Below are 21,529 nucleotides of genomic sequence, written 5' to 3'. Positions count from 1 at the left end.
TATATTAAGGCTTGATTAACTTCTTTATAAACTGGCCTACTCATCTATGTTATTAGACAGGCACCCTGTAAATTCAGAGGACAGTCTGATTGTAAGCCAAAAATCAATGAATTTAATTTAGGAGTTACATTTTTAAATAATTTCACAAAATTTAAAGATAGAGAATGCAAAAATACCAATTACCTGGTTACATTGGTTTTGATATAATTTTTTTCCATTTAAAAAAAGTACTCCCAAACTTAATTGATTTTTTTAATACGAGCTTTTAGGTAATTTTTAATTCAGTGAAGTTATATTGATTGTAAAAGTAGTTTATAGTTTTTAATAAATTGTATCTTGTTTTTCAAATTCTATAATTGCTTTTTTACAAATTACCCACAGATTTTCACTTACATACAAGATAATTCCTTAAACTGACTTGTGAGGTAGATGGAGTGTATCTGAAGAACTATTTTATGAGGATATTGTTTACTGTATTTGTAATTGGCCAAAAAGAGTGTTTTAGGAAGGTTGTATTCTTAGGTATAGAACAGCTGATGATTTAGGAACAACTTTAAGACTTAGTCCATTTTTCCTGATTATGAAATGATGGCATGGTTGATTATATCTCCCTGTGATGATAGGGACAAAGATCTTAAATGTAGTTTCATGGGGGATATGTTGTTGTCCTACTTTAGAATTTCTGAAAGATTACATATTCATGTTTTTTCTGGTACCTGCTGTGCCTCCTGCTTTGACTGCTAATCCAGTTTGAGAAGTGTTTGCTAGACTGAGAATAGAACATGACTTGGTTGCTCAAGAAATTAGTTAATAATTGATGTTTCATTTTATGCATTTTTATTATATATACTGTGCCGTGACTGACTTAGTAAAACTGGAGAAATGTTATCCCAGTCATTGAGAGCTTCACTTCTAGATCTGAGGAGCCATAAACCACAATATTTAATATAGGACACAAAAAAAGACTCCCTGCTTTGTATAGTTAGATTTTCAGTGATTAAAAGGGTTTATAACTTGTGAATTATAGATGAATCAAAAATAGGGCATACATACCTTTCCATTTATATCAGCATTCTTACAGATGAAATGAATGTCAAAAACAATAAATGGAGAGATAGATAATAAGATAATAATAGATAATAGCTAATAAGTAGGCTTCATTTAACAAGACAAGGTAGATTGCATTTAGGAATCTTACAGATTTAATGTTTTATTTAAATGAGTTTTGATTTAAATAAAGTAAATGTATTCAGAAGGCTGAGAAACAAATAAGTAGGATTTTTTTTTTCTTCTTTAGCAAAGAATAATTTTAGAGTTGCATTTTTAACACTGTTCCTCCTGTAATTGTCTTCCAGTCTCTTGGTAAGAAGGCAGTAGAAATGTTGGGAATTAATGAGTTCTCTTCTCTTCTAAAAATCCCTTTTACTTCATTCAGGTTCCAGTGGTCGCCCTCACTGCTACGGCCAGTTCTTCAATCCGGGACGACATTGTGCGTTGCTTAGAACTGAAGAACCCTCGGATCACCTGTACTGGTTTTGATCGACCGAACTTGTATTTAGAAGTTGGACAAAAAACAGGAAACATCCTTCAGGATCTGAAGCAATTTCTTGTCCAAAAGACATGGTGAGGATTTCATAGTTGGTAAATTATGTTAACTATTTCCTTCTTTTTTAAAAATTTATTTTGTTTTTTTACTATTTCCTTCTAGTGCATATTTAATATATTTTGGATTCTACTTAGCTTTGGTTTAAGTCAAGCGTGATGTTATATATTCAAGGCAGTGACTGAGGAAAAAGTCTACTTTGAAGGCAGAAACTAAGTCTTCCAATATTTCTATACTCCATGCTGTTGCTTAAACACGACATATACTCTTAATAATTGACGAGTAAACACCAAAAACAAATGAGTCTTTTATCTGAATTCTATCTGGTTCACTAATTATATGACTTACTCTTGAATATTTGGGAATTTTAAGTTATCTTAATAATAAACAATTTTTGAGCCCACATTGTGTGCTAAGGACTATCTTAGGCACTTTATATAAGTGATCTAGTTTAATCCTTATAACTGCTCAGTAAGCTACATATTTTCATTTTACTGAAGAAACTGTCACTAGTACTCTTTCCTATTTATTTTGTTTGAAGGCGTTTTATGTATGCTAAGAAGCTTCCCTTTGCCTTATTCCCTGCTCTGTGTGCTCAGTGAAAGGCTTATAATTTTCATGTTATGAAATGCGTTTTTAAGTCAGAATACATAGAAATGTAATTTTATAATAATATTTGTCCCGCTAATACAAAGACAAAACAAATCTTGGCAAATAGAGATTAAAGAACATCATTAGTGTTTTCCTTTTCAGAAAGGGATAAAAAGAAGAGATCATCCTAAGTTAAGGAAACCCTACGGTAACTCTCGGGGACCTTTAGGATGAATTTAAATGTAGGACTTGCTATTGCCTTGATTGTCCTATATTCAGAATAAAACAAGAACGTAGTGAATATGTTCTGAGAGCTCTGGCTGCTCTAGTGATCTCCCCACAGTGAGTCTTCACTGTGCTTCCCTTCCCTTCCGTCCTAAAGGGAAACGTTCTCTCGAAGAAGCCTGTGTAGGCTAGAGTCTCCACAGTCAGACCATTATCCACTCTCCTCATCTTTGACCCTTTTCAGTCCATGTTATTCTCAGTCTCTATGGCACTGTCCCCAGTACCCTCTTCTTTTTGAAACTGTGTTTTTTGTGACATTGTGGCATCGTATCTTTCTGATAGTATTGTCCTCTTATGATTTTCTGTAAATGTTTTCTTCTCACTGTCTTTCATGTTAGTTCTGCTAATTGAGGTCTTTATTGCTTTTTAGCCCAGACTGTTATAATCCCTCCTCCTCATTGCTCCTTATTGCATTCTCTACATAGTTCAGATCCGTCATCTGAAAGCACGTCCCCAACTCTTGGCGTTCCTTTCCAGTGGCTCTCTCTTTCCTGTGGGCTAAAGGCCAAACTCCTTAGCCTGGCATCCAAGACCGTCCAAGATTTTGATATTTAATGTGACCATGACTTTTCCGGAAGCAAATCAAGAAAGATTTTGCATTCATTTTCAGTCCTCCAAGAAGAGTTTTGGGAGCAGGGAACCATTGAAAGTGAGAATGCTTTCTGTAGATCTTAGACAAAGAGTTTTCCTCTTAATGAGCAATGAAATGGAGGGTAATTAAGACTTTAAGAATATTGCCTTTTGTTTCCATTTTCTTACCTTCATTTAATTCTGTCATTTTTTAAAGTCAGTATTCACATTTTTTGTATTCATTGTTTCTTAAATTCTGACCTTACTTGTTTTCTATATTCATGATACATTTAAATTAGATAGATAAGCCTCTTACCTATCTAATTTAGTGGTTGGAAAAAGATAGGGTTTTTCCCCTTTAGGAAATTGTTGTGAAGAAATAACAGTCTTTACTAAACCACTTGGCAAAGTAGTGAATCCTTTTGTAAAAGGAATTTTTACTCGTTTGATTTTTTTTGCTCTATAAGTTCAAATTTTTGTGTTTCTGTTCTTTTCAATGTAAAAAGTGATACATAATCTTAGTATCAATTTGAACAATACAGATGTATATAAATTAAAAAGTACTTCAATCTTCCCATCCCATTCCTCAGTTATAATCGCTATTAATATTTTGGAATTTAGCTCTAGTCTTTTCTCTGACTCTGTATGGTGCAGATATGCGCTCCCAGTTTTTGTTGTTGTTGACTTTATATGGAAATAGTTTTGTGGTAGATCTATTTTTTTTGCAATTTCCGCCTTTCATTTAAAGTATCTTTGCTATCTTTCTATATATTATGTTTTCCCAAATTAGGGCCTTAATGTATAGGATATTACAATATCTGCGTTTTGGTGAATGGTTTTTTCTTCCTTGAAAAGTGATTTTTAAATGAAATTTTGTACATTAAAAAGGTAATTTTTATTTCTTCTCACTCTATGAAGTAATTTACTGAATTTTTGATATGGAAGTCCATTTGGTCATTATCAAAAATTACTTTCAGTAGATTATTCAGTAAGACTCTGAGAGTGAAATTACTGCCTGATTTTTTCCTCCTTTAAGTTTTCAATAACTTTTGCCATAGTCCTTTTTAAAGATTTTGCATACACTTAATTTTTTAATGTTTGCGTAGTATTTTATAATATGAATGTACATAATGATGAAATTGATTATTTTAAACTATTATAGTTTTGCTATGAATATTTGTGTGTATGTATCTTTTGGCAGATGTGTAAGTATATTTGTAAGATAGAGTCCTAAAATTGAAATTGTATCAAAGGGTATATGCATTAAAAATTAAGTAAAATAACTTTTCCTAAATCTAAAATAATACATTCTTTTTGTATTGATTAACTCAACATCAATGAATGTATTTGTAAATGAATATAGTGAGGAATTAAATGAACGTTCTATGGAAATTATCATTTACATGTTAATAAATAAGCACTGTTTTCTAAAACAGACTTTCTAACAGATGTTGTTTTCTATAACAGTCTCAAGATTACTAGTAAATACGTCTTTGAACTCTAAAATTATCCTTTAATTTTACAAGAAAGTTTTTGCTTTTATAGTAAATAGGTATAGAAACTCAATTATATGATCATAAGAGAGACTAAGAATAATGAAATATAAATTTTATCCGTTCTTCTGTGTAAATATTCACTTACTGTTCTTATGTAAATGAAGACTAATTGTTAATCTAGTGCTTTACATTTCCTAAAGTATGGAAATTGCATTTCCAGTAGTTTATAAGTTTTTATCAAGGCTTCTGCTTAAGTAAACTTATCCCTGGATTTAACTTTAATTTGGATAAAAACTGGGTCAAAGGTATTTGGGGTTTAACATAATTTATTTTCACTTTTGACTTTCCATAATGTTTTAGATTTTTATGTTGTTAAATATATCATTGTTTTCTATATGCTTTCTCCTTTTACTCTTTTACTAAAAGGAAAATTAACTTAAAATTTAAAAAGTTAAATTGAACTTAAATTAAAAATTTAAAAAGAAAGGGAAAATTAAATAGATAAAACCCAAACTGGTCTGAAGCCTATGTGGATATATATGTGTGTTCTTTTGTTTTTCTTTTTCTCTAGTTCTGCCTGGGAATTTGAAGGTCCAACTATCATCTATTGTCTTTCCAGAAAAATGACAGAACAAGTTACAGCTGAACTCAGGAAACTGCAGTTAGCCTGTGGAACATACCATGCAGGCATGGGTAGTAACTCAAGGAAAGAGGTTCATCATCGGTTCATGAGAGATGAAATTCAGGTGTGAAGATCGAGCATTGTTACTCTCTGTTCCCTATAGTGGAAACAGATATTTCTCTATTCATTTACCAGATCTTTATTGAATACCTTCTTTGCGTTGGGCATGAAGCAGTCTCTCTGATAAAGAGAATCAGTGTATAATGTGGGAGATAGAAATGTGAGCAAACTATTGTAGACTAGTATAAACAGCAGCCTGTACATAGCACTCAGGAGCACAGAGGATGGAACGCCAGCTGTTAAGGTAAGTTGTGTGATCCAGGGATGGTCCATCCAGGAAGAAGCAATTTGAGTAGAGTCCGAACAGGTGAATAGAAGTTTGTCAAGTATGCGAGGCCAGTAGGCGATGAGGGACGTGGAATTGGTTATAGAATTCCAGGAAGAAGGACTTTGTTCAAAGGCACTGTGATATGAAAGTGCATACGGGGTTCAGGAAATTGTGAGTAGTTTGGAATGGTTGGAGAGAAAGGGAGTGGAGTAGGAATGGCACAAAGTATAGGTAAAAAGTCAGGGAGGAACTGTTAGAGACTCATAGGAAAAAAGTTGAACAGGTTGGTTTGTCAGTTATAGAGGGGCTTAAAACTTGCAAAGAGGCAGGCTGGGCTTGGTGCGATGTGCCTGTAGTTTTTCCAGACTACTTGAGCGTTAGAGTTTTTTATGTAAATGAAATTTTATCTCATGGATAAAACAAATTAAAGTAGAATAATTCTTGTTGAAGTTGATGTGAGGGAGAAAGGGGTCCAAGAGCCTCCCTGTCTCCAAGACAGTCCCTGTGGGTGTCTTATAATCCACAGAGCTCCGCAGAATGGAGTTTAGAAACCATCATGACAGATTATTCTGTGCTTTTGAGAAAGATAAGAGTATTATAGAAACATTAGACTAGCAGTACTATGAAGGATTTATTAGAAGGAGAAAAACTGAAGAAAGGAAGGGTATCGATGAGGTTATTGTAAAGTGCTACAGCTGAGATTCCTGTAATAATTGAAATCATGTCATAATTTCAATTTGTAATGATTGGAATCCTGGTTTAGTGGGTGTCATACAGAATATTTGGGAAGATTTAAATTCAAGCCACTTTAGTAGGTTTAAATCAACTACTTCCTGGGCTGGCCTGGTAGCATAGTGGTTAAATTTGCGTGCTCTGCTTCGGTGGCCTGACATTCATGGGTTTGGATCCCAGGCGTGGACCTACACACTACTCATCAAGCCACACTGTGACGGTGTCCCACATAGAAAATAGAGGAAGATTGGCACAGATGTTAACTCAGGGTCGAGTTAACCGAATCTAACCACATTCAGATGTAGATTCACATTTTTAGTCTGTGACCATTCATTCTTGCTTTTAATCCTGACTTTTAGTTTTATTCCCTTTTGTGTTTTATTTGCCTTTTCAAGACGGCTTGAATTTCTTTCCTTTCTGGAATGAGATTGCAAATAAATTATTTGATAAAATATCTTTCTTTACACCTGAGAGTTTATAAGGATATTTTGAAAATCGTATCTGTAGAATAGGTTGGTCTCATCTAAAAACAGTATCATAGGATGAAAATTAGATCTTGAAAATTCTCACCACACACACACACAACACACACACAAATGATAACTATGTGAGGTGATGGATGTATTAACTAACCTCGTTATGGTAATCATTTTACAATACATTTATATTGTCACATTATACATCTTAAACTTACACAATGTTATGTGTCAATTATATTTCAATAAAGCCGGGAAAAAAATTACATAAGAAATGACATTAGAAAAAGAAAATTAAAATTGTTATTTTGCTTATTCAGTCATATATAGCAAAATTGCCAGCTTTATTCACTCAATGCTTTTTCTTAATATTATTTCCATTCCTGTATTTATTTTTCTGTTACCTTTCTCATGCTTCCTTTTATTTGTTCAGCATTTTCTTTATTTCTTTCTTGTTTTTCTTTTGCTTCTCTTGGTCCATCTTAACACATTTTATTTTTAATGGCACTTTAATTTTTATCAGTTATACATGCACATAAACAACCAAATAGTTCTGTAGTGCTTACAATGAAAAGCATCAGTCACTCATTCCTTCCCCACTTCTATTTCCCACTCCCAACTCTTTTAGTTTATTCTTTTGGTGTTTACAACTCTCTCTGGCAATAATTTGCTCATACTGCTATTACGTAGTTTTTAGTTTATTTCTTTGTTAGAATTAGGCATTACCCCTCAACTCCCCACTATGAAAGATGAAAGTTTAGCTCTCTTTCACATTCCTTCCCGCCCTTCTCCTCACCTCATCCATGTGAAATATTTCTAACCCCCTTTCTTCCCAAAATATAATTTTGATTATATTTATATTCAGCTATTATGTATTTACATGATTATTCCTCTGTAAATGCTTTTTTTATCTCCAAGCCATGTAGTATATTATTGTTACTTTTTTGGCACATCTTATTGTATTCTTATTGTTCATAAACTTTTTAAAAATTTTGTTCAGTTTTTTGTGTTTTTATCACTAATCCTTCTTTAAAATTTCCCCCAATCATGTAAATCTCATCCCAGTATACTCAAATGTATTAGATATTCTGCCAAGTTTATCCTTTTAAAGATGCAAAGATGTATTCATGTTTCATTTTTCCATCTTTAATGAGGAGCTTCCTTCCACTTAGAATAATGCTAGAAAATATTAAGATACTGTGCAATCAGGTAAGGACTCTTGAAACTTCATAATAACACAAAAGTCTCATTTAATATGATAAACGTTTTAAGAACCTCTTTTGTGTCTTGTACTCATAGGTGTTAAGAGAAACTGCTTTGTTTACTACTTTTTGTAGAGAGGGAATAGAAATCCTAGTTTATGGACACCAATCCTTAATCTGTAAATTGGGCAGATAATCTTTTAATCTATAAGTGATTGACTGAAATTATGTCAAATTCAGTTTCATGCCAAGGACTTTAGTTAATCAACTACTTATTCTTGCCAAAAGTTGAACATGTAAGGTTTTAGTTCTGCAAAATGTTTGTCAATCTGTGCTGTTATCTATTCTCAGTGTGTCGTAGCTACCATAGCTTTTGGAATGGGCATTAATAAAGCTGATATTCGCAAAGTCATTCATTACGGTGCTCCTAAGGAAATGGAATCATATTACCAGGAGATTGGTAGAGCTGGCCGGGATGGACTTCAAAGTTCTTGTCACCTACTCTGGACTCCAACAGACATCAACTTAAATAGGTAAAAACATTTATTTCTTTCACCCTTGTGGATTTCTTTCTTTCCATATAAACTTTGAAAGTATTTGAGGCAGCATCTGAAATTTCAAGAAGTGTGTCTAAGTGCATTTAAAACCCAAATGAAACATAGGACATCTGAGAAGAACGTTTGTGGTAAGTGTTACCACCCAGAGGAGATGACCCGATTTCAGCCAGCCCTCATTTAATGTGAGGAATTCACTAAATCAGGACTATACTGGGAATGTAACGTAGACCCGCTGGCATACTTTCCTGATATTGTGCATCCATGAGCTGATTTTTTTCCTCAGGTCCTGTCATGGTTTACTATGTCTTTAGCCATAGTTACTTCAGGTACCATTTATTTTGTTATTGGTTCTTTCTTCTCATGCTCCAATTGTGCTTATTCCAAATGATTTCTACCAATCCCTGTTTGGCTCTCTTCTCCAGCTGTTTAGTTTTTAGTTCTCTGGGAGCATGTCACCTCCCCTTGACTGTATGAATAATCATGTTGCACTGCACTGATTGCCATGAAAAAATTCAGTTTTTAGTGTTTAAATACAGGAAAACCATTCTTCTTAAATACTAAACAAGTATTTTGTTGGCACTTAAGTTCTGTGAGATATATACTGGAAAGGAAAACTTCATCTTGCAAAAATTTTAGAGGCAGAGTTTAGCAACTGATTGCCTCATCCATAGGGGGGAAATCTCAGGAAAAATCTTATGTGTGGTGACTCATGGGCCTGCCAAAATGCATCTCCATATAGCTGAATAAATTGAACTCTGAAGGGACGTATTAGCCCATTTTATTAAAATGATGAGAGTGCCTATCCAATACACTTTTTATTTTTATTCGTGAGCTGCTTTTTTTTGAGTGCCCATTCTGTTCTAAGTATTATGCTCTGTGCTAGGTCTACGATAATAAATAAAAGCAGATCTGGGAGCTCTTGTCATAGAGCTTACAGTATAATGGAGATGGCAGATCTTAATCATAGAATCACACAACTATGGAGACATAGGGTTCATTTTACAGTTCTCTTTTTGTGTTTGAAAATTTCAGTAGTCAAATGTTTTTTTAAAAAGGATCATGCAAATGTGTGTAAAATTACAACTGTGTTCAGTATTATGAAGGAAAGATGCATTGAGTAGTGAGCATATAATGGGCTTTGTGTTTACCAAGGTAAAAAGGTCAGGTAAGGAAGGCTTCCTTCAGGAAGTGATAGGGTAAGTTGAGTCTGAAAGAAGAATAGGGATTAATTAGGTAAAAATGTTTGCTTTCAATTTTTTTTTTTTTTTTTGTGAGAAAGATTCACCCTGAGCTAACATTCATTGCCAATCCTCCTCTTGTTTTGTTTTTTAGCCCTGAACTAACATCTGTGTCAGTCTCCCTCTATTTTGTATGTTAGGATGCCTCCATAGTATGGCTCATGAGTGGAGTAGGTCTGCACCCAGGATCCGAACCTGTGAACCTGGGCTGCCTAAGCGGAGCATGTGGAACTTTAACCACTCGGCCATGGGGCTGGCCCCCTGCTTTCAATTTTCAGCTCTTCCTTTTAGGAGTAGTCAGTAGCTTTTTTTTTTTTTTTTTGAGGAAGATTAGCCCTGAGCTAACTGCTGCCAATCCTCCTCTTTTTGCTGAGGAAGACTGGCTGTAAGCTAACATCTGTGCCCATCTTCCTCTACTTTCTATGTGGGATGCCTACCACAGCATGGCTTGCCAAGCAGTGCCATGTCCGTGCCCAGGATCAGAACTGGCAAAGCCCAGGCTGCTGAAGCGGAATGTGCGAACTTAACTGCTGCACCACCAGGCCAGCCCCAGTAGCTTTTGTTTCCTAACATAGAGCCAATGAAACCATCCTCTTAAACAAATTATTGTTTTCCTAGTGACGCTAGTGTTTATGTAAAGCTTCTTATGAATTAATTTAAAGTAATTGGGATAGAACACAGCTCTGCATGCTACTGTTAAGTTTGGGATTGTATCAAACATAAGTTGATTCCTACTAGTTCTGATTATTTTGGGCATTATGCTAAAAGTGCTGAAGACTTAGCCTGAATTTTATATCGTGGCTTTGTAGGTTCATCAGTAGATAATAGTTCCTGATTATGTGGGTCTCAAAAGATATTTTAAATGGTTCTCATTAAGATTTAACAGGAAGTAACAGTTATTGGTAATCAAATAGTGGTACCAGAAAACCCATACTTGAATTTTCAGTATAGACAGGTTGTTCTTTGCATCTATCCTAAGGGAAATAAAACTATAGGGTTAATCAGGATAAAAGAGAATTCAGCAAGGATTGAGGATGAATATGTGCCATCCTTGAGATAAAGCTCTTCTATTAGAAAAAACAAAGTTTTAGAATAAATGGAGTTGCTGGTTCTCAACTGAAAATGTCACTGTAATTCATACAATTTTTAAATTCTATCCTATGCTAGAATCCTGTGGCCGAGAGAAGACACTTGTCCAGTCATCATTGTAAATATATAATTTTATATTTCATATTGTGGAGGCTGTACCGTTGGCAAAGACTCAGTGTCTGCATTTGCTATTATTTTAGAGAGTCAAACCTGATAGTTATTGTAATCTTTTTTTTTTTTAAAGATTGGCACCTGAGCTAACATCTGTTACCAATCTTCCTCTTCTTTTTTTTTCTCTTCTTCTTCTTCTCCCCAAAGTCCGCTAGTACCTAGTTGTATATTCTAGTTGTGCGTACCTCTGGTTGTGCTGTGTGGGATGCTGCCTCAGCACGGCCTGATGAGCAGTGCCATATCCGTGCCGAGGATCCTAACCAGGGAAACCTTGAGCCACCGAAGCAGAGTGCATGAACTTAACCATTTGTCCACAGGGCCGGCCCCTGTAATCTTTTTTTGTAAGGAAATTATTTGCAAATTAACCTCAATTTAATAAATCTTCCAATGACTCCAACTGATTTCTGTTTTTGGTATTGTTTTTAGAGTTTTTCTTCTTCTTCAACTTATTTTTGTTGTGTAGAATATTGTACTTTAACTGTTGTAATAGTCCCAGAAGAAGAATAGATATTCGTTTGATTTGCTGTTAGAGACTTGTAATTTTCTTTTCTCAAATTTGTTACTGACACTGATAAGATTAGTTAAATGTGGATCATCAAATCAAACATAAGAGCAGGTCTAGTTCTTAGAGTATAGGCATTTGTTTTCTTTGTTTCTTCTATCTGAGGAGAAGGAGGTGAGCTAAACAAACAAACAAACGAAATAAAGCAAAAAAGGAGCAATATTTAGCCCATGAGCTTGGAAAAATGAGATTAGGTGGTTAACCTAGAAACTAGAGTCAGCAGTGGAAGAGACTTTTAGGGAAATTGCATGGAAGGGCAGGGTGGTTGGTGGTATCAAATGATAAGAGTGTTTTTGAATAAGAGGTCATTTGCCTGTTCAGACTTCCCAGAACTCACTTAACTGGATTACCTGTTGGTGTCATCGTTGAGAACTGTACAGAGGTACTTTTATCAGTCAGAAGGTTGGATAGTCAGAATATCAGTGAGTGAGGTCCATTTTGATGAGGGTCAGTATTATAATGTAGATCTTGTAGGTGAATTGTTGTTTTCTTTTGAGAGATCTGAAGCCTCTTCAACTCAGACTTCTATTTATTCTTGGAAAGAATTCTTGGAAAGATGTGCAGAGCTATTTGAGAGATTGTCATCATCTGATATCTGATAATCATGAAATTTGTTCACCAAAGACTAGAATTAAGAGTCATAAGTTAGAGCAACATTAACTTTTAAAAAAACCGAACAAACATGTCTTTAGAGTTATTTAACAGTTTTAAGGAAATTCAATATTATGGAAAAAAATTAGTTATTATCGTTTGGGGAAGGAACTTAATTCTGATGCTTTACTGGTGTCCCATAATACTCTATAGTACAAAGCGATAGTTTTTAGAGGGCTGAAGAACTAATAGGGATGAAGGCTCATATTTGGATCATGAGCCTCTTTTAGTATTCCTTATATAGATGCTTTTGTTTCTCATATAAAATAAAGAAAAACCTTTTACTGGGAAAAAGTAAAAATTCATATATAGTAGAAAGATTGCCAAAAGCATGTAGTATGTAAATCAAAATGAAAAACTTTAGGGTTTATAATAATTTTTCAAAGGCAGCTAAAAAATTGATGCCTGGACATAGGTAGAATTCTTTTGAAGTAGTTTTCATAAAAATCAGAAAAATGGTTGCCTCTTGTTGGGGACATTGATTGCAAGGGACACAATAACTTTCTGGGATGATAGCAATGTTATCTTGATAGGGGTGTGGATGTTATAGGTTATGAAAAATAAACAGTAATAAATAAAAAGTAACAAAACAGCTAATGCAATTTACATATTCCAGTGATATTTTTGATTGACAGGAACCGCCTTAGTGACATACCTGATGAAAAGTTTCGATTATACAAATTAAAGATGATGGAAAAGATGGAAAAATATCTTCGTTCCAGCAAGTGTAGGCGACAGTATGTATTGTTTTATTTCCGTTAATAACATGGACTTATGGATGGTGCTCTTTTAAGAAAAACGTTTTCCAAAATAATTAGAAGTATTTAGAATCAGTATTTTGTTGGTTTTACATATGTTCTGACATTTAAGTCAACTTTCTTTATGCCTTAATAAACTGAAGCCAAATATTGAAGTCTCAGGTGAATCAGTGATAAGTTCACTTCATTATTTTCAGCAGTGAATTTAAGATATACGTTTTTGTTCTTTCATTTAATTTTAAATTTTCTCTTGGGTAGAATCATCTTGTCTCATTTTGAAGATAAACAACTACGAAAGGCCTCCGTGGGCATTATGGGAACTGAAAATTGCTGTGATAATTGCAGGTTCAGGTAAAGATTTCTGCTTCTAGATGGACGTTCTAAAAGTCTTTTTTTCTCTTCCTTTTCGAATCATTTTTAATTGAATTTTCATTGAGATATATGTACTGCAGTTTTTTAAAACAAAATAATGAATTTATTTAAATAGAAGACAAAGCAAACAATATTAGAGTATTTTGCTTTATAAATAGATAAATCAGTAAAATGGTAGACCTAAATCTAATGTCAATATCAATATCAATAGTTCATATCAATATCAATATCAGTAGTTACATTAAATGTAAATGGTCTAAAAAATCCATTTAAAGGCAGACATTGTTAGAATTGGTTTAAAAATATGACCCAACTTTGTGCTGTTCATAAAAAATCCACTATAGGTATAATTATATAGGTAGATTAGAAATAAAAGGATAAAAACTATATGCCATGAAAACACTAATCAAAAGAAAGATGGAATTGTTATTTTAATATCAGACGATGGAGACTTTGGAGAAAGAATATTACCAGGGATAAAGAAAGATGATACAGGATGATGAAAAGGTCACTTTACCAATGTAACAGTCAGGATTCTCTAGAGAAAAACACGCACACATATGTATTTACACACAAACACACAGATAGACAAAGAGATTGATTTTAAGGAATTGGCTCATGCAGTTGTGGGAGTTGGCACGTCTGAAATCTGTAGGGCAAGCTGGCAGGCTGGAAGGTGAGGCAGGATCTCTATGTTAACAGTCTTGAGTCACAATTGCTTGTCCTCCAGTAAACCTCAGTCTTTGCTCTTTAAGGCCTCCATCTGGTTAGATGAGACTCACTTACATTATCAAGGGTTTTCTCCTTTACTTAAAGTCAACTGATTGTAAATGTTAATACCATCTACAAAATACCTTTGTAGCAACATCTGGATTAGTGTTTGACCAAACAGCTGGGTACCACAGCCTAGCCAAGTTGACACATAAACTTAGCCATCACATCCAAGAACACATAATCCTAAGTGTGTATATACTTAGCAAAAGAACTGACAAAATTGAAAAGAGAAATAGAGAAGTCCACAGTTATAGTTGGTGACTTCAACATCTTCTCTCAGTAATGAATAGAACTAGTAGACATAAAATCCTAAGAAGATAGAAGAAACGAGCAGAACTATCAACAAACTGGATCTAATTGCCTTTAATGGAACACTCCACCCAACCATAGCAGAATACGCATTCTTTCCAGATGTAGATAGAACAAACATAGACCGTAATCTGTGTCATAAATAAACCTTAACAAATTTAAAAGAATTGTGTTCGTACACAGTATGTTTTCTGACTGTAATGGAATTAAACTAGAAATCAGTAATAGAAAGATAACAGGAAATTGTCCAAACACTGGAAAATTAAATAACATACTATTAAATAATCCATGAGTCAAACAGAAAGTCTCAGGGTAAATCAGAAAATATTTTGAACTGGTTGAAATGAAGACACAAAATATATGGGATGCAGCTAAAACAATACTGAGAGGGAGATAGAGAACGTTAAATCCTTATGATAGAAGAAAGGTTTCAAATTAGTAATTGAGCTTCTACCTTAAGAAGCAAATAAAACCAAAGTAAACTAAAAAGAAGCAGAAGGAAAGAAATAATAAAGAGCATACATCAATGAAATAGAACACAGAAAAACAACAGAGAAAAACAATGAACTCAAAAGCTCACTCTTTGAAAAGGTCAATAAAATTTATAGAAACTTCTAACAAGAAAAAAAGAGAGGAGACACAGATTACCAATATCAGGAACAAAAGAGGGAGTTCACTACAGGCCCATCAAACTTTAAAAGGGTAATAAGGAAACGCTATGAATGACTCAGTGCAGGTATATTCAATAATTTAGATGAAATGGACCAATTCCTCGATAACCTCAAACTAACAAAACTCACCCACAATGAAATAGATAACGTGAATAGTCCTACAACTGAAAAAGAGATTGGATCCTTGTTAAAAATCTGTGAAAACAAAATTCTCTAGCCCAAGTGTTTTCAATGGCAAATTCTACCAAACATTTAAAAGAAAAATAACACCAGTTCTACAGTATGATTCCGTTTATATGATATTCTCTCTCAAACATAAGGCAATACCATAGGGAAGAAGAAAAGATAAGTGGTTGCTGGAGGTTAGAGGGAGGGGGAGGGTATCATTATAGAGCAATAGCACCAGGGAGTATTTGCAGGGATGGATTTCTTGTGTGTCCTGATTGTGGTGGTGGAAGCTGATTATGGTGGTCATTAGATGAATCTGTTCTTACGAATCTGTGGATGTGTTTGAATTTGTAGAACTTTATACACACACACACACACACAGACATACAATCAATTTAACTTTATATTAATTAAAAAAATAGAAACAAATGATATACCTAGTTGAGCTAACCATATACCTAGGGTGGTAGCTGTATTCCTGTTATACAAAGGAAGTGTTATTAGGGATGGAGATGTACTTTATGCAGTGATAAATGGTTCCTTTTCCAAGAGGACAGAATTGTCTGTGCATCTTAAAAAAAATGTCCTACAAATCTATAAAGCACAGTTGACAGAACAACTTGAAGAAATCAACAAATCTGTCATCAAGATAGAAGAGTTTGGTATAATTTTTAGTTGTCAGTAGGTTAAACTGTCAAAAAATTAGTAAGCTGTAGAAAATTTGGTCAGTATGGTAACAAATTTCATTTATCAGACACGTAGTATATAGAACCTTGTATGAGGTGGTTAGAGCAATGTGTCTCAAACACTTTTACTTCATGACCTACATAGCTTATGACAGTACCTGTATAGCACACGCAGCGAATTGAATCTTTTTTTTTGCGGGGGGGGAAGATTGGCCCTGAGCTAACTACTGCCAGTCCTCCTCCTTTTGCTGAGGAAGCCTGGCCCTTAGCTAACATCTGTGCCCATCTTCCTCTACTTTATATGTGGGACGCCTACCACAGCATGGCGTGCCAAGCGGTGCCATGTCCGCACCCGGGATCCAAACTGGCGAATCCCGGGCCACCGAGAAGCAGAACGTGCGAACTTAACTGCTGCACCACCGGGCCGGCCCCCTTCAGCTAATTGAATTTTAGAGACCACTTCTCAAACATACATGGAGTATTTACAAAAATTGGCTGTGTATTAGAACAGAGGTTGGCAAACCATGGCCCGTGGACCCAGCCACTTGCTGCCTGTTTTTTTCAATACTTTTCTTGGAATGCAGCCATGCCCTTTAGTTTATGTATTATCTCTGGCTGTTTTTACAAAATTGAGCCGAGTAGTTGTGACACAGAGACCATAAGCCCACAAAGTCCAAACTGTCTACTCTCTAGCCCTTTATAAAAAGTTTTTGAACCTCTGTACCAGACTGTAGCATGTTTCTAAAGTTTTCAGTGTATTGGTATCAAACACGGCACATTTTCTGACCAGAATGCAATTGAATTAGAAGTAAATAAGAGGATAAACAAAAAATTCTCATTCATTTGGAAATTAAAAACAGCACTTTTAAATCACTCATCAAAGGAAAAAAACCTGAAATTAAAACATTGTTAGAACTTAGTGATAATTATAATAATATACATTAAAACTTGTAAGATGCAGCATAGGTGGTATCTTCTGAGAATTTGGTAGCTAAGAAAATTAATGAGCTAAGTATCATACTAAAGAAGTTAGAATAGGAGAATAAACCTAAACATAGTCCTTCTTTCCACAAACATGTAATTATATCTGGAATACGGAATATAATCTTATTACTATTTCAAAGACATTTATTATAAAGAAAGCAATCAAATTAGGTAGTTGAACTGTACTGATTGATTTTCTCTAAGGAGTCCTTTTGTTCTTACCTTGCTTTAAAAAATTCTCACTTTTATTAATGGTAATTTTAAAACTACCTGAAGGATGGCTTAGGATTTTAACATCTAAATGGACTTAAAGGAAAAGTTTGTGATCTTTCTATCATGTTTTACACTCATTAGAGCTTAACAACTTATTGCATAGGAGATTTAAGAACTCTTTTTATTTTTGCAACAAACTTTTTCTTCCAACAAAACCTAACACAGAAGTTTGATATTTATGTAACATAAGTGGAGCCCTTTGAGATGTAATCCTGCACTCTCCTTGCTTTAACTTCTTTTATGGTCCAAGGTACCTCCCATAAAATTTGGGTTCAAGGGCACCAGGGTTGAGAACCGTCAATATAACATACCTGTGATACTATATTATAGTTTATCTTTCATGTTTTATATGCTTCACCAGCTCTTGGCTGTAAGGAACTTTATTTGTAGCTTCTGAAGCACTTGGTATATTTAAGATATTTTTTTACTTGCCTAATTATCACATTAGACTTTTTCATTTTTAAAGGTACATGCCTTGGCTAAACTTTCTTCCATATTATTTTTATTTAGATTGGATCATTGCTTTTTCATTGATGACTCAGATGATGCAGCCCAGGACTTCGGTCCGCAAGCACTCCAGCTATTATCTGCTGTGAACATCTTAGGAGAAAAGTTTGGAATTGGGGTTCCAATTTTATTTCTCCAAGGATCCGTAAGTATATCTGTGAATAACCTTCATAGTTCTTCTTTTCCTCCTGTTACACTTTTCTTGAGAGTTTTGCTGTATTACGATTGTGGCTTTGGCTTTAGATGAGTTATTAGAAACTGGGAGTCATATTAAGTTCCTAGTTAAGCACTGCATTCATTACTTTTGACAAAACCTGTGCGTATCACAGCTACCGCCGTTTTCATATTTCAGGCTGATGTTCAGCTTTTCATTTCAGCCTGGAAGCATTCTGTTAGTTTATTACATTCAGTTGGATGAATCCCTAGACTGGTCTTTCTTAGAATAATTAAGAAAAGTTAACTTTCATGTGTCAAGGGACAAGTAGAACAAAATTATATGTTTCGGTGCCCTGGAAAGTAGTCAGTTCTTTGAGCAAAACTTTGATTTCAGTGATTATTTATAAATGTCTAAGTTCAATAACAATATTTGGTATTATATTTTTTCTTTCCCTCTATTCTGTTTCTTCTCAGAAGTATTTAAAATTCCAGGCCCCCCTTTTTTTTTTTTCTGCTTTATCAACAAATAAATAGTCAATTAAGCTATTTTTTTGAGTAATTAGTGTGCCAGCATTATGCTAACAATTGTAGGTACAATATGAATAAGTCGTGACTGTCAACAGTTAAAGAACTTTTTCTATAGTTCTTTTGTTTATATGATTTTATTCCTGATTTAGAAGTCTATAAAGCAAAACTAAACATTGCATATTGATATTACTTGAATAAATCAAAAGTGGGAGATAGAATCCTTTGCATACTTGTATATTTGTTAAAAATATACTTAAAAGTAGAGATTAAAAGTCTCACTTTATGTGTAGAATTTTTTAAAATAATTTAGGTAAGCATTGATTTGTTAAATACTCGAATGCTTCTTGTACATATTTATTTTCTGAGTTTTTGTTTAGAAAGAGACATATTCAAGTTGTGAAATATTTTTAATGAAATATGTTGGAGACATGCTAACTTTTCAGGTACTGGTATTTTTAGATTCTGAATGGAGTTTAAAATTTTGTTTTTAAATCACAAGTTTGATTAGAAATTTAATAATAATGTTGCCTAAGGAACTTGGTTTTAGCTGCTATGATTGCTATTTTTTTATAGAAATAATTTAAGTTGCAAGGGATAGGTTAAATATAAATGAGATCTATGAAAGTTTCTTCTGTCTCTGTTGTCTTCAAAACCTGTGTATCTCGTTGAATGTATACTTTATAAAAATTATTCTTATTTTAATTTAGTGCAATCCAGCAGTATCCAGTATCAACAAATAAGTGTATGTGGGCTCCTAGAGGGATCAGATTTCACCTATTATTTGAAAACCAAGTCACACCACTTATACTGACAGCCTCTTCTGGGAGTCCTCAAATTAAGAAGTTTATTCTTTGTGAAATTTTATACTACCCTTGCTAGGTAAAGGTGTAAAACTTTTTAAAAAGTACCACTTAACGAAAATTTGTAGACATTAACTACAGTGAAAATAAGGCAAGTTTTTTTTTCCCTTCCTTGCAGTGATCTTGGTATCTACTGGGATATTGTTTTAAAAATTATAATTGCAGTTCTTTTGGGAATTTAGTAAATCGTCCACCTTAACTAATTTAGGAAAAATTAATATCTTTGTAGATCATTTTGATCTAAAAGATGATAAATGTTTTAAACTGTGAACTCTTGGAGTTTATTTGTACATATATATGACAAGTATAATTTCAGCAGCACACGATTCACCTTTCTTACACAAGATTTGTCTACGTAGTATAAACGATTATGCAGCCCATCCAGGTATTTGTGAATGGAGTTTAAAATTTTGTTTTTAAAGCGCAAGTTTAGTTGGAAATTAAATAGTAGAAATGTTGCCTAAGAAGCTTTGTTTTAGCTGTCTAAACAGCTCACCACATAAATATCTTTAAACACCTTGTGTGAATACTCGATAAGGTACACAATTATCTTAATTTTATAGATTAGAAAACAGAAACACAGTTCATTAATTTGCATAACCAGGAGATTAAGTGAAGCCTCTTTGTTGATCACATTATCAAAGTGCTAAACCTTATCATGGCTCCAGAATTAGATAACACTTTTGATAAAAGATGCTTTGACTATAGGCAGCCATTGGAAAACTATTGGAAGTTTTAATCATCCTTTATAATTTTCAAACTAAGAGAAAAGGGTTATCCATTTAATTTTCTGGATAAGCTGTTTTAACTGATTGAAATATATTCCCAGAGATAATTATTGTTACTTTATCTTTTGGTTTTATTTTGCACATGGAATAACAGCTCCAGCAATGACCCTTTTTTTTTGCTGAGGAAGATTCACCGTGAGCTAACATCTGTTGCCAGTCTTCTGCTTTTTTAGCTTGAGGAAGATAAGCCCTGAGCTAACATCCCATGTCAGTTTTCCTCTATTTTGTATGTGGGTTGCTGTCACAGCATGGCTGATGAGTGGTGTAGGTCTGCACATGGGATCCAAAGCCACATACCTGGGCTGCTGAAGCAGAGCATGTGGAACTTAACCACTAGGCCTCGGGGTCAGCGCCAAGCAATGACTTTCTTAAGCCCTGAAAGTGGTAGCTGTGAGCTTCTTTGGCCTGTAGGAACTGGGAAAGAGTTAAAAGAAAAAAAACCCAAAACAAGCTGTTTACATTTTAACTAATTTAATTAAACTAACTAACTAAAATGAAAATAGTTCATTTTGTACTTTAAGAACATAGGGCGGGTCATTTAACTTGCTGGGACTCAGTGTCAGCCGCTGTAAAATAAGGTGGAAGGGTTAAATAGTCTTTTTTCTCTAAGAGTCCTTACTTCTATGGGATACACTCAACAAGGGAAATTATCTCATTCTTTTCCTTTAAAAGTCAGCTTGGAAAAATAAGGGACACCAAAATGACATATTAAGGAATATGGAAACCTACTAATTGATGGTATTAGTATTAGAGTATTAGAGTAAAGGGAGCTGACTGGCTAGAGTACATGACCCAAAGTGTCACTTTCTGATAAAAGCACAATCTTTGCAGCACTGTCTGATAGAGGAAACAAACAAACTTGCCACTTCTCTGAATTAACTTATCTTTAAAAATCATAATTGCTTTTTGTGGGAATTCCTTCTACTGGGAGTGCCACATTCCCCTCCACCCTTCTTCTCTCATTCCATCTCTGAATGCCAAAATCGACCACATCTCCCACACTAGAAAGCTCTAGTGATAACTTCACAAAGACTTCTCTAATTCCCCAGCTATTAACAAGCACTCTCTCTTCAGAACTTCAATAATACTTTGTATCTATTCATATGCCCCTTATCTCTTTCTATGCTACACTATACTTATTTCCTCCTGCGTAACACCTAACACCTTCCGTGATGATAAGTCTCATCTAATTCAGCTTACCAATCACTTTGTGCCAGAATCAGCATAAGCAGGAAGCTTTCCTGACAACTATTCTAGTGCTTTTTCTATTTATTGTGCTGTTCACATGCAGTTTTAAATTCATAAATTCGTATTTTTAGGTTGCATGATAGAGAGATGCTAGAATGCAGATTCGTGATTGGTAAGAGATTGTGTGTAAAACTGTGCCCTCCTTAAAACCAATGTCCACATTCCTGTATCCTCTCTAGGTTTCTCATCCTAGTCACTTGTACTCCATCAGTGG

The 21,529-nt window shown here is 34.2% G+C and overlaps 1 protein-coding gene across 40 annotated transcripts in view; it reads left to right on the top strand.

Annotated features, from left to right (window-relative positions):
• WRN (WRN RecQ like helicase) overlaps window positions 1-21,529 on the top strand; it is a 124,655-nt gene that overhangs the window by 67,511 nt on the left and 35,615 nt on the right. For all 40 annotated transcript variants that reach the window (XM_070253425.1, XM_070253431.1, XM_070253416.1 and 37 more), the window contains 6 exons: window positions 1,436-1,623; window positions 5,117-5,291; window positions 8,317-8,498; window positions 12,869-12,970; window positions 13,250-13,342; window positions 17,739-17,880. In XM_070253425.1, the coding sequence (XP_070109526.1) occupies window positions 1,436-1,623; window positions 5,117-5,291; window positions 8,317-8,498; window positions 12,869-12,970; window positions 13,250-13,342; window positions 17,739-17,880 (882 nt within the window). The remainder of the gene's footprint in view (window positions 1-1,435; window positions 1,624-5,116; window positions 5,292-8,316; window positions 8,499-12,868; window positions 12,971-13,249; window positions 13,343-17,738; window positions 17,881-21,529) is intronic.

The sequence above is a fragment of the Equus caballus genome, chromosome 27, assembly GCF_041296265.1.
Source record: "Equus caballus isolate H_3958 breed thoroughbred chromosome 27, TB-T2T, whole genome shotgun sequence".
Lineage (NCBI taxonomy): Eukaryota > Metazoa > Chordata > Mammalia > Perissodactyla > Equidae > Equus > Equus caballus.
Note: the sequence above shows the minus strand (reverse complement) of the source record. Positions and strands in the feature narration are given on the sequence as shown.